Source organism: Corvus brachyrhynchos, unplaced genomic scaffold, assembly GCF_000691975.1.
Source record: "Corvus brachyrhynchos isolate BGI_N302 unplaced genomic scaffold, ASM69197v1 scaffold262, whole genome shotgun sequence".
In the NCBI taxonomy this organism is placed as follows: domain Eukaryota; kingdom Metazoa; phylum Chordata; class Aves; order Passeriformes; family Corvidae; genus Corvus; species Corvus brachyrhynchos.
Genome location: NW_008236626.1, coordinates 2,128,710 through 2,142,719, shown reverse-complemented (window position 1 = coordinate 2,142,719; position 14,010 = coordinate 2,128,710). Strand labels below are relative to the sequence as shown.

The window sequence follows — 14,010 nt, the reverse complement described above, 5'->3', positions numbered from 1 at the left end:
CTGTCCAGTTCCAGATATTAAGCAGGACACAATACCAGTGCCAGACTTTTCCCAATTTTTGTTTCATCTACTGTGAAGCAGGTAGAAAGTAATGGAAATCATGGCCTTTACCACTGCCATCTCCCAGTACCACATTAGCTTCCACCAGCCCAAATGTCAGGCAGCAGAAGCCAGGCCTGAGAGAGAATGTGCACCAGTGACTGTGTGGGTCAAGGACACTGACATTGAACAAAATGAATCAGTTACAGGTAACAGCACAGGATGCAGTGCTTTCTTTTGATATTTTTTTTGGTGTGCCATGTATGTACTTGTCAACAAATGAGAGCAAATGTCCTGCATTCACTCAGACTTTCTCTCCAAGGCACATACAGAGGAAAAACTACACCCAGACACTTACTTGTCTTCTCCCAGCACCACTCCAAAGGCAGCATGGGCCACTCTGGTGACTTTGGGATCATACCAGCCAATCATCTGTCCAGCTGCAAACACTGTTTGGAAATGCACAGACTGCAAGGAATAAACACCAACAACTGGTTCTCAACCCACTCCTCCAGGTGCAGTTTCTTCCTAGTTTATTCTATTCACAACGATGCTCTCACAATAGGAATTAAAATGTTTCCAGCTCCACGACAAATTCCACTTCAGAAAGTTCAACCTTTCCAAGGGTTTTCCAGCTTTACAGAAGCAGCAAGTGGCTAATTCCCATCACTGCTCAGATAAGGAGTAAATGTGCCAATCACACTGAAGACCCTGTGGTTTCCTACCTGTGCTACTGCTGCATCCATCATTTCACACACTTTGTGATGACCTGCACCAACAGTTACAGCAGAGGGTGGCGTACTCACCTGGCCACTATCAACAACGTAGATAAGGATATCAGCCTTCTCTTCACACAGCCTGTGCTTCAGAGCAGCCAGGTCTGATGTGTCATACGTGTAACCTCCGTCAGATTTCATGATAGTCAGCGGGACAGGGAAACCCGGGACGAACACGACCTTCCGGCCATCATCAACCTGGACAAATCCTACAAAAGCAATGAAAAACATTCTGTGTTGCATCACAATAAGGAGGTTTCTGGGCCAGCAGCAACACTTCCCTTCCCTGCTGCTACCAGGAAGAACAGGCCATACACTCACATAATCAAAAATATTAAAAAACCTATATGAGAACTCCCTTGTGAACCAACCAAGTCCCATTCTGTACAGCGCTTCTGGAACTACACACAAGGAAGCAGATCTGCACAAATGTGGCCTTACCAGAAAAGACCTAATTCAAAAACTCCCATCACTGGCATCCAGATCTACCTGTACAGCCACAAGCCCACCACAAAATATGGCATTAAAGGCAACAGAAACTCTATGGAGATAAAATGAGGACTTTGCAGGGAGTCTTTCTGAGGTGAGACAGTCAGACACTTCAGATGGTGAGACTCAAGAACTGCCAAATCTGGACAGGAACAAAGAAAACCAGAGACTTTTTATGCTGCAGTTGGCTTCTTGCCGGTTTCAAAGTCAACATGATCCAAAAATCCCACTGTCTTCACAGAGATTTCTCAGACAAAGTTCCCACACAGTCACAACACTAAGACTGGGAAGTCTGTCATATATTGCTCCTTCACTATTTACTCAGGATACAATAATTCTAGTAGTACCCTGTGTTATTGCCTACAGATATCACAGACAAACTGCTTTTGATGTCAGCAAGAAAGATTCAGGCTTTCTGGAATAAGGAAAAGCCACGAAAGATCCACTTAGGAAAGGCAGCTGAGAAAAAAAGCAAAGGTGGGGAACATGGAACTTGAAAAGCATCAGCCCTAAGCCTTGCTGAATAGGATTGAGGTTACCATGCTCATCCTCACAGCTGCAGAACAACTGATCTGAGACCAAAAGCCTCACCTTTATCTTCAAATTCTTTCACAATGTCTTTCATCATCTCATGGTAGAAGGATTCTCCTCTCTCTATGATTGTGATGTCCAAACAGTTGTAGATTTTCTGGAATTCTTGAGGGAAACAGAACAAAATACTTACATTAAAGGCACACAGTGGTAACCAATGGCAAATGTTTACCAGTGGGTACAGCAAGGCCCAAAAGGCATTATCCATCTCTTGGTCATGCTGTCAGACTAGGACTCAAGAGACAAAAGACTCAGCTGAAAGTCTCCACTTAAGACAGCCCAGTACTTTGGTTGTACTGGCTTTTTGCTTTCAGCTTCTCTTAGCAGTATGGCAGTGATTTTCAAGAGAAAACAGAAGGGTGTGCTCAGCATAAAGCGAGGAAAGCCACACTGTTCTACGGCTGAGACATGATTCCAGATGTGGCAAAGTCACCTCTGCGTGACACGTCACAGATAAGATTCCAGGCTTTAATGAAGTCAGGGTTTTTGCTCTGCAGCAGCACCACACATTGGTAGGCTCGCTTCTTAAATTCCTCCTCTGTGTCAAACCTCCGCTTGGATTCCTACAGGGAAACACATGGACAAGCACTGCTTTCTCCCCTGAAACAAACCACCACTCCTAACAGGTTCTCCAAGCATGCTCATCTCAAAACAGGAAGGCTGCATGCTTACACAGCCCTTTGACCATGCCCCATACAGACAGTTCAATACCAGATATCACAATCCATCACCCCGTGGCTGGTTATTGCAATAATCTACTAACAGTGATTTGATTCTTTCATTTCTCCAAAACTATGCTGCAATTTGTAAAGCTCCTCAACCTGCTTTTCAGATGCTGACATAAACATCACACTTATCTGCTACACTTACCTTGTAAAAAGCTTGGAGGTCCCCAATGGGAGGAGAAACAGTTAAGTAATCTGGAAATTTGTCCTGGAGGTGAGCAATGAGCATTCCAAACTGGGTGCCCCAATCTCCTAAATGGTTCAACCTTGGAGCAATTGAAGAGGGCAATAATAATCATCTCTTAAACATATGCTTTAAGATATACATATTTTAAAAATATATATTCTAAAAAAACCACATATAATACCAGAAACCCAGGCCAGGCAAGCTCCCCCAATTTCACTGCACTGAAGCTGCTGCCCACCTTGATTCCTAACCCTGCTACAATTGCTCAGCTTAGTTATCTACTACCTTTAAAGGGTTATTTGCTATGTGCTTATAAACCAAGTCCAATATAGACCAGAACAGAGACACAGGGACTGCACAAACAGCCCACAAGTCCATCACACCCAGCCACTGAGTCTCACCTCAGAACATCATAACCTGCGAACTCGAAGAGCCGGCACATGCTCTCCCCGATGATGGTAGAGCGCAGGTGGCCAACGTGCATCTCCTTTGCAATGTTGGGGGAGGAAAAATCCACCACCACCTTGGACATGGCACCAAAGGAACACATGAATAAAAGGCCATTACCACACCTCGTGTGTTTGATCTGGGTTTTGTTAGGGGGAGCAGGGGGAATGAGGATCACCTCTGCTGACCCTCAGCAGGGAACATCAGAGGCTTCAGCCTGGGATTTGCTGCAGCCCAGCTGAGGGTCAGAGATCACTCCCAGACTGACTTGGGCACAACACCCACCCCCAGGGAGCCCTCACCAAATCCCTCACCTGCCAGAGACCATACCAAGTACAGGTGCCCTGCCCCATGGTCCCCAGTTCCTAAGCCACATCCCACATAATCTGCTCTAACAACCTGCTGGCATGGATATCTGCTCAGCACATCACTTCAGGGGGGAATTTCAAAGCTACCTGCAGTCCCGAACATTTCCCCTGTAGCAGGATGGCCGGGTGCTTACTGATGTACCTTTTTCCTTTTGCCAATAGCTGGTGGTTGAACTCCACTGATCAATAAACTGCTCAGCTGCTTCGACACAAAATCCTTTCTCAAGTGGACATTGATAAAACCTTTGCAGGAAAAAACCAGCAATGAGTGCTGGGGCTGCAGAAGCATCTCAAACCATTTTTTGCTTCTTTCCCCCCTGGATTTCTGTTTTCAAGCATCAAGCACAAGAGCATGTGAAGTCAGCTTGACAGAACATTTTTCAGTCACAGGACAACAAAACTGTCACTAGAAGACAATTTCTGTTCCCAGTTTAGAAGAGTCTGTTCACACCACTACAGCCTTTACTGCAGCAGTCAGATGCTGCAAGCTACACCATTGACATAATTCCTTTTTGTACACTGTCACTCAACAGTGGATTTATAGAAACGATTTTTTATGAGAAAATAAATAATTTGGTTTCCAGAATACAAAATCAAATCCTGCTTTATCTTTCTTAAAAAATTAATATCCTAAACCATATAGTTTCATGCAGGATAATTCCTGCTCATGGTATGACACTGTCTTACTTCTGCTTCACAGAGCCAATGAACAAGCCCTAGCCCTAGAAGGGCTGTGCCATGGGATTTTTGTGTTTATGCTGAAGCCCTAAGTAATGTAAGTCCTTGTACTTTTCCCTGGGTCACAGGGACAAAACAGGTGCAGCAATTAATAGCCTCCATGCTACTCCAGCCTCTCAGTTGTGAGATGACACAGTCTCACCATGCAAGCAACAGTGAGAAGGGCTGTTGATTTTTGCTGTGATTTCATGACTGTGGCTTGATTCCCATCACCAATATTGAAAGAGGAAAAGCTGGTCCCTTAAGGATCAGTGGAAAAATTGCTAATTTAAGGGCTCAGGATCATACCTGCCAATTGTAATATAAAAGTAGATTTGCTGCTGCTGCACAAGTCTGAGTGCTACAAAGCTCACCAAGACAGAAGAAGCTAATTGACCCTGTAAGTGCAGTTTTAAATCACAAAACAGCAGAACTCAACTCAGCATCCCTCTCACTATAAAATTGCCCTTTTTGCTTTAAAATATAGTGTGTAAAATGAAACTATCTCACCAGGACCAGCAATTTCAACCTTCTCAATGCATTCATTGGCAGGAATATTTTTTGCTATTTTCTCCGCGATTTCTCGTGGGCTAACCTTCTGTTCCCTGGTTTTGAGCAGTATCTGGAAAACAACAAGATCAAGTAAAATTCAATCCTCTGAAACATTCTGAACAGCAAAACAGAGAGCACAGGTACTGAGGCACTGAAAGATCCCCATGGTCCTTCAGTTTCATAATACAGAGACACAAAGAGAAACATGTCTAGCAAATTTCAGATTAGATCAGTTCTCCACAGCACAAGCCTGACTAGACCCAACACGTTCACCTCCTTCCACTCAGAGCAGTCCCTATGTCAAAAGAAAATATCCCAGGCTATTTTTCAAAGCCTTTTAAGTGGTTTGGCAAATTTGTATTTTTCTAAGCTAGTGAGAGGGACAAACCCTTTAAAAATCAACACAGTCCTTCACTGCTGCACAGTCCTGTTGATCAGTCTCATGGATGTCCTCAGCTCTACCACGTTCACATTTGAAGTTCTGAGCTGTGCCTCCAGCAGATGCTGAGTGTGGTTTCAGAGCAGGTCTGTTTATTTATGATTAAACACAAGCAAAGCAAACTGCCTTCAGTCCTGTCTTAGTCTCGAGCTTAATAAATAAATAAGTGAACAGATTAGTAAGTGAATAAATAAATAAAATCCAACAACCCAAGCAAACAAAGATAATCCCAGCACTACCCAATTTTCTTCAAAGAGCATCAGAAAAACTGCTGTTGAAGTAGCTCTCCTTTTCCCTAGAGACATGAATGGCCCACTGTGAGCAACTCAAAGAACAGGACACAAGTTTACACACGATGATAGCATCAGAGTGGTTTGGGGTGGAACAGACCTTTGAAGATCACCTAGTGCAACTACACAACTTCTCTGTCCATTCCCAAGGCATATTCTCATGTAGCTTTTTGTAAGCCTTACAAAAACGTCCTTTAGGAGGATTCTGTGAGCTAGCCCAACCCACCCCTTGCAAAACATGACATTCACATTCTATAAAATTACCCACAAGTATTTGTTTCTGAGCACATGATTTTCCGGTATTATTGTGATGTGTTTGAAAACAATCCCACTGAGGCCACAAAGATCATGTACCTCTTTGTCAACTCAGAATTTACACTACTGCTGGTGGTTGCTAACTTGCAGTTTGCTGTAAAATGTATTTCTACTAAAGTTTCAGCTTTCTGTTTAACCTGTCATACACAGGATCCTTAACGAGATGGTAAAGGCTTAAAAACAGCAAGAAAAGCAAACCTCAGTAGCCTTTAATGCTACTCAAAGTGTACACTACAGGAAAATAAATGCAGACCCAGATTATGGGCATGTTACATCAGATTACAGACGTGTTATCTGAACCATTCCAGAAACAGTTACCACACTCCTATTACTCTAAGGAGCAAGCAAGGCTCCTGGCTGAAACCCCAGGCATTAATATGCTAATGAGCTCCGAGGAAAACAATAGGCATTTGTGAGGGTCCTTTCCACCTCATCGCGCTGCAGTGAGAGGCTGCTGCCTGGCACGTACCAGTGCTGCCCCAGGCAGGGCACTTCCCACTCTGATGGCAGTCCCAGTGACCCTGACCCGTGTTGCAGCTCTGCCCACGGGACACCCTGGGAAGACCTGCACCACAGCCAAGCCCCTAAAACAGGCTGAAAGAAAGTCCCCAAGCTGCTGCTCTCATCCCCTGGCTCCGCCGTGCTGACACACTGCCTGTGTGAGCACGGCCAAGCTCCAGCTCAGTGCACAGCCTGCCTGCCCAGGGAACAAACTCCACAGCCAAGCCCAGCCCTAGGAACCCTTATTCACCACCACTGCTGACAACCTGGAACTCGACACCCTGGCTGGAAGAGAACCGTTCAGACACCGAGTTATGTGAATCACGTTGACACAGGGAAGCCTGGACTACTCGAGAATCCCAACCGCGACTTAATTGGGGTAACGCGGCGGTCAGAGAAGCGGCAGCGCCCTGAATCCCGTGTCAGTGCAGTCACCCAGGGCGGCAGCGCAGTCACAATATGCTAATGAGACCGAGGGGAGACACAGGATCTGTGAGGGCTGTTTCCGCCTGGCACTGCAGCCCAGAGCCTGCTGGCTGGCACGTATCGTACCCATGCTGCCCGAGACACACTCATTGGACCGGGACAACCTGGGACAGCAGAGTTCCATGCATGGCAGTGCAAGCTCACTGTCAAAACTGCCAGTCTAATGGGTTAATAAAGGTGAAATGACAACAGGACATGAAAAAAAGAGGAGTTGCTTCTGTTGAGATTGCCAAATAAAAGATCTATAATTACAAAGTCTACCTAGTCACCCAAGGGCATCAGTGCATTGAAAGTTTAGGCATTTCAGCACCTAAGCTAGAACCCACTACCTTCTTTCTCCCACACCTCCTGGTTTTACTTCATCACAATCTCAGCCCACTGAGCAGGCTGAGCAACTGCTGAAGTGTCTCTGATCCTGTCTGGGTCCTCTCTGGTCGAAATCCTTGTATCCATGGAATTAACAAGAGATGTTAAACAAAGGACTGAGCCGGAGGGGTACAAAGGGTAGTGCCTGAGCAGCAATCCACACCTGGCTGGGCTCTGAGAAGGTGCTTCCCAAGCATGCTCTAGCCTGACAATGTGCATTTTCTTCTGGCTGGAGCTCAGGGAGGGCAGTTTGGGATATAAGACACAGGGATCCAAACCCAACAGGGCAGCACCTGGGCCCCTTTGCTCCGCCATGTGCGTTTGTGAGCAGGAGGAAACCACAGCACCCACAGCAACGGGAAGTGTGAACCAGGAGGGGAAGCTGGAGATGCCCGTTTGTCAGCTGCCCTGTGAGAAGGGGGTATGTGCACACAAACGAGTGTGGGGATATTACACTTTCCTGGCACTAGAGAAGAGTAGTTAGAGATATGCAGGTGTTTCTCAACATTTTGAAATTCTCCAGAATTGTGATTTATTGTTTTGCTGTTTACAGTTCCAAACATACAACTCACTAATTGGTAGTTAATTGCACATCATTAGTAAATCGATGCAGTACTTAAATCCTGATTTGATTTAGATCCCACGAACCGAGCAGTTTTTCTGTGTCGCACACATTAACTCTCTCATACCAGGCATCTGAACAGAGGTTTAAAGGCCAGCTCTGTAAAGGCCCATGCTTCCCTTAAAATGCCATTAAATACTCACTCAATTCTCAACCCAGGCACCTGCAGCAAGCCCAGAACAAGTCCAATATTGCAACTCTTACTGTGCTGCCTATCCTTTAGTTTCCAACAGACAACATCCCCATTTTTGCTTCTTTGTTGAGATTGTTGACATCATTTACCTGTGATATGCCCATGGCACTGTTACACTGGTAGTCCCCAAATTTGGGCTGCTGACTTGGTGTCACCACCAGAGGGGGGTTTTCTAAGTCTGGGTAGGCAGCCTGAATGGCAGCTCCAAAGATCTCCTGGAGACAGCTGTTGATATTAATCATGCTTTTGGTTGATTTACTTCTTTCCTCTTGAAGGCTCTGAAAAAGAAAACCACCAAAATCCAGAAGGCTAAATTCACAACATCTGAGGAGCTGTTACATCCCACTTTTCTCCTTGGCTGCCTGGCAAAGCACAGCTGACAGATTTGGCTGACACCTCCAGGCACAGGAGCAGCATATATAACATAAAAATCACATGATTCTCCTGAAAACACCTTCCTCTGACTGCAGGGCTGCATTACTTCTCACACCTGTGTGGCTGAGCCTGGCACAGACCTCAGCTGGGCCAGCTGGTGCAAGACTGCCCAAGACATGACCATGTGGGCTTATTGACCTACTAACATTTTCCCTAAAGTAGGTTTCTGTTTAAGGAAACAAGAAATACCTGGTGTGCCACCGATAAAGGTGTCAGAATGCAGAGTGAGCATGCTGTCACACATCAGTAGCTGTACAAACTCACACCATTTATTTAGCTTGTCCTAATGAGAACAAAAACCACATTGTACAACAATAATTTTTTATTCCTTTACCTTCTTAAGGAAGTTTAACCGGTACTTGAGTTTTGCGTTTTCGTCTCGCAACCCTTCCAAACTCGGGGAGACTCCCAAGCACCCAAAGTTCTTCAGACGCTCAATTTCTGCAGTTAACAACTTGATCTCGTTTTCCTGAAAAGCAAATTGAGTTGTCACACAGTAATTCCTGGAGAGGGGACAGGAAGTGAGGAGCTGCAAGATCTTGGGCACAGTGCTAGTTTGCCTTGTAAAGGTAACAGCAGTGACATGTAAGTTAAATAATTCCAAACAATTCACATTTAAAGGTTGTTTCTACTTGTGTGGAAAACAGGGATTCTGAAACATTCTTTTAAAAAGGCAGTGAGAAAATAAAGTCACTAAGATAGAAGTACAAGAAAGACAACAGGTCATGCTATTAAAAGATATTCCCCAAATAAGCACTTTCTCCAGCTTTTTTAATCTAATGAAGATCTCAAATGATTTGACTCGAAATTTCTTAAAGCCTGTTTCACTATCTCACAGGCCACAGTTTCTCTTTCAGAGGAGGAAACCACAATCACTCACACAACCCAGCAAGCTCAAACCCCACCTAGAGACAGGAATACCAGAAGTACAGTGTGCTGCTTCACAGGGGCGTTTCTGCAGGGTGAACTCACCTGGCCACACAACCTTTCCTGCCCTGCCCAGGAAGGAAATGTATGACTTCTCCCTTAAAACTGACACAACACATTCAGGAGCACTTGGGAATTTCAGGAGGGCCTCTATGTTCCAAACAGACTTCCCCACGGCCCTCCAGACTTCACAGCCCCAACTCAGACAAATGCATCAGCAGCAAAACGGTTGGAAGCTGCTGTAAGAAGCAGGAATCTTCCTCACCTCACGCCCTAAAGAAACCAAATAGCTGAACTTTCATTTCTGTCGTCCATCTCTTGTCCTCCCCCATAACAGGCTTTGTGCTCTGAGCCACAAAGCTGGCTCTGACACAGAATCCTGGGGCTACTGATGGTTTGAGGGACTCGGTGCTGCTATGGAGGGAGGCAGTGAGCACTGCCCACCCTGGCTCACCACCCCCTCGGCTCCCTCATCCAGGCTCTCCTCTGCCAGCACTTCCACAGCAGGATGCAGCTCAGGCTATTATTGTAGGCCACCAAACCTTATGAAAAAGGGCTCATTTACTCTGTTGCTCCTGAAACAATCAGACTATTTAATTAGGAAAAAAACTGGGCCATTGAATCTCTTGGTCTTGTATGTCCACCTGAACAAGAGCTCCCAGGAATGCTGCTGTAACTAACTGCACATGCTCAAAAACCTAGTCTGAGGCAAAACAATCTTAAGATTGGCCTATTTGTGGGCCAAGCTAAAAATCAGTACTTTTGAGGTCATTCTTCAGTTGTGCTTCAGTTTATGGCACACTTCTGTTACAGCCTCAAGGTCTCCTCTGCTACAGGAGAACATGATGCTGCTTCCTGTGGTTCAAATGTGAAGAAACAGCACTTAGAGAAAAATAATGAAACCTGTATCAAATCCTCTGGTTTGGCGTTTAGATAACTAAATTCATTGAACATCACAGCTGTACCTTATTAGCAACTCACTTCAAATAGTCCCATTTCAGCTTTTCTTTTCAAAACCCAAGGCAGGTATCACAAAAATCAGAGTTCTTCCCCACATTTACAAACATACACAAACCTTCCCCCATATAAGCAACAGCAAATAGATTTGTTTACTTTCAACTTTTCTTCCTGGCCTGATCTGGTAGCATTTCACATAATTTATAGACCCATTTGAAAAGTCTTCTGTACTTCAAGTTAAAAACCAGCACAAGAGATTTCACTGTGTTTTCACAGCTGTGTCACTGTCAATTTCAGTGACCATTATTGCTACAAACATCAGAGCAGTGACATACGTAACTCAATCCCCCAAGCCTAGAATGTGCTTTAAAAATAAGGGCAAAAGTATCTTCTACCCCTAATATCACATAATCTGTATATTCTGTGTTCACACAGTATTATCTCCCCTCTAGTGAAGTCACCAGCTTCAGGACAGGCCCCCAAGGAGAGTTCTGCATCAAAGGCAAACATTCTCCAGAACCGGAAGATCACGTTCTGCTTTTGAAACTAAAATTCCTGTATGTCCAAGACAACAAGCAGCTCACAAGTATTCCTCCTGCGTTAGCTATAACCACTGGGATCCTTCAGTACCACTGGCAAGCTTTACAGAAGAGCAATTTGAGTTGGATTTTCCTACATAATCACAAACACCTTTGGCCACCCAAGGGAAGACTGACAGGAGGTGAGATGACCAGTATCCTACTGGAGCTTCTTTCCATACTGCTACACTACAAGTGAGGACACGGAAAGAGGTTTATCCGTGTGCATGGTCAGAACCCAGAACCATGGTGCCCAGAAATCATGGACCCCTGGGCAGACATCTGGCCCAAACAGCTTTTCCCACCCAAATGCAGGGTGACAACTAGCACTGTAATCACTTGGATTTGGCCAGGAGGTAAAGAACTCTAAAACAATGCCACAGTTCAGCAAGCTTCATCTACTTTTTTCCCACGACTGCACCAAAACAGCAAATTCACAGCACTGGCACCTGGAAGCATTCGGGATGGTCTCATTTCAGATGTGACCAAGCCCAACGTGTCACCCCAGACTGTCACATTTGTCTATCCCGTTTTGTGCTCCTCTTCTTCAGAAAGTTCCAGCAGCAGTCCTTATGTTGCTACTCAAGTGTGAACTGAGAGCAAAAGGTTTCACCATGGTGGCCCAGCTGCCTGTTGACTCCAATGTCGCTTGTGTCATTTCAGTCTCCCTTTTTTTGTGCTCAACAACAGCTTATACAGATGAAATTAAGTGTTCATTCAAAATGACCCAGCAGAAAAGCCTGAACTCAGCAATGCTTACACTGGGTTCCAAAATTGATGGGGTTGAGATCCCAACAGCTGGGCTGGGAGAGCCACACAGCTGAGTACAGCTTTCAGCTCCAAACTGGCAATGGAGCACCCCTGTTCAGGGAACATCACTCACCACTCTCCTCTCTCTGGTGACCAGTGACAGGAGACAGGGAAATGAAATGAAGCTGCGTCAGGGCAAGTTCACATTGGTTCAGAAAGGTTCTTCACTGGGAGGGTGCTGGTGCACTGAAACAGGCCCTCCTGGGAAGTGGTTGTGGCACCAAACCTGTCAAGAGTTCAAGGAGCATCTGGAATATGCTCTTAACAATATGGTTTAGTTTTAGGTAGTCCTGTGAGGAGTGGGGAGGTGGACCAGATGATCCATGGGTCCCTTCCAACTTGAGGTATGCTATGATTCTGTGACCCCCACTCCCATAACTCAGGCATGACCCATAACCCCCACACTCAGGCATGCTGCTGAGCTTGCCTGGAAAAAAGGTCTTTAGATGCTTACATCATAAATGCCCCTTATCACAGTAGCCTGTGAAAAAGCTAATTCTCTAGCAAAGATCTGTGAATTCTATTCAAAGGATATTATAAATTCTACATTCTTTCTAAAAAACAAACTACTCTACAAAACTACAGATGAGCCTTGTAACTCCTCTCTCATGGTACCATGCAAGTGAGGAAGCGAGACAATGCCAATACATCTCTGACTGAGAAAAGGGAGGAAAAAGCTGCTGTTCAGGTCATGAAGTGTCACCCCCTGGTTTATTCCACCTGCACTGTCTAGCACAACTTGTCAGTAAAGGGTCATACCTGATGACCACCTCATGAGAAGCTGTGGGAGTGACATGAGGCCATGCTGACATTTCCAAGGGCTCTTTGGTCAGCTGAGTACTAGTAATCTTCCCCTCACCTGTGAATACAAAAAAACTATAGCTTTTTCAAGAGGACCAAAATCATCCTTACACCTTCCCTTAGCGCATAAGACTGTCTTCCAAGAACCCTACTTAACTGGGTAGGTAACATGGAACTTGCACAGGCTTCTGTCTCTGGGCTTTAATACGACAGAGCTCTTCTCCATCACACTTAAAAGAAAAAATCATCAAGGAGGGACAATGGCCTGAGAGAGCATGGCAAAGGGAGCAGAACAACACCTCTTTTCCTTCCCCTCCTTGCCTCCTGCTCGGTTTTATCTCTGCTCCTACGCTGCCAAGCCCTGCTGAGCTGGCTGAGCACACACTGCTTGCTCTTTTGCTGGGTTATTTTCCTGCAGGCTGGCTCCCCACAGGCTCCAGGGCATGCTGCAGCTAGAAACAGTGAGCATGTGGCTGGGACTGACAGGCAGATTGAGGCTCAGTAATTCTGCATGGCCTCCTGCAGCCTCCCGGAGTCAGAGCTGAACACCGTCCCTCCTGCTTTGCTTTCAGTGCCTGGAATCTGCTCATGGACTAAAGACCAAACAGTAGTGACAGCAAAGAAAGAGCCACCTTGCCAGAATACCTGAGATGTCCTTCCTCTAATAGCAGCAACAAGGGAGAAAGGGAAAATCAAGGCAAGAAGGAGTTGCAGAGATTCAACAGCAAGATTTATTATCTCAGTGCCTGTCCTACGTTTAAGTTATGAGCAGAAAGCACACTGAAAAGTTGCTCGAGAGCACACAAGTATGGCAGGCAAAAACCCAAAAGCCAAATGTCCAGGCCCTCTCAGCTGAATGTTCCTGGGGCAATGTATGAGAAGTGAACCTGCAGGAGTCAAAGCTTTCCCGAAGCTGCCTCTGCACTCTACTGTCAATACTGGTCACTGACTAGGACAGACCCGGCAGTTTTATTTTTTATTACTATCGTCACCAAAAAGGGAGAGGGTTGTCACCATCTTCTCCCAAGCCTAAGCGCTCTATGGCTGCAATAAACCTGTTGGAGGAGGCCAGGGTGCCAGCCGCAGAGGAGGCTGCCCTTGGCCTCTCGGGCCCCCGGAGCCGGCGCTGCTGCCGCCCATGGCCTCGCCGGGTGATCCCTGCCCGGCCAGAAGAAGCCACAGCACGAGGAACGGGGCGGTACCACCAGGCCGTGTGGGGCCGCTTCCCACTGACTTTTCCGGGAAGCTTGTGCGGAATGCTCTCACGATCCGCCCTCATGCCCGGGGCGTGACACGAGGCAGCGCTGCAGCTCTGCCCTCAGTCCCGGGAGAGACGCGAGCAGCCCACGAAGCGCTTCAGCCCTGCCGGCTCTCTGCCTTCCCCTCCCAGACAGACCCT

The 14,010-nt window shown here is 46.1% G+C and overlaps 1 protein-coding gene across 1 annotated transcript in view; it reads right to left on the bottom strand.

Moving 5' to 3' along the window:
* Positions 1-13,890, bottom strand: part of RARS (arginyl-tRNA synthetase) — a 16,691-nt gene extending 2,801 nt beyond the window's left edge. The window contains exons 1-13 of the mRNA XM_008644225.2: positions 13,626-13,890; positions 12,570-12,669; positions 11,099-11,189; positions 8,873-9,007; positions 8,193-8,381; positions 4,850-4,961; positions 3,765-3,865; positions 3,209-3,330; positions 2,766-2,886; positions 2,329-2,458; positions 1,896-2,000; positions 846-1,024; positions 398-507 (exon numbers count right to left, since the gene is read on the bottom strand). Of these exons, the coding sequence (XP_008642447.1) occupies positions 398-507; positions 846-1,024; positions 1,896-2,000; positions 2,329-2,458; positions 2,766-2,886; positions 3,209-3,330; positions 3,765-3,865; positions 4,850-4,961; positions 8,193-8,381; positions 8,873-9,007; positions 11,099-11,189; positions 12,570-12,669; positions 13,626-13,890 (1,760 nt within the window). The remainder of the gene's footprint in view (positions 1-397; positions 508-845; positions 1,025-1,895; positions 2,001-2,328; positions 2,459-2,765; positions 2,887-3,208; positions 3,331-3,764; positions 3,866-4,849; positions 4,962-8,192; positions 8,382-8,872; positions 9,008-11,098; positions 11,190-12,569; positions 12,670-13,625) is intronic.
* Positions 13,891-14,010: the final 120 nt, after the last annotated feature.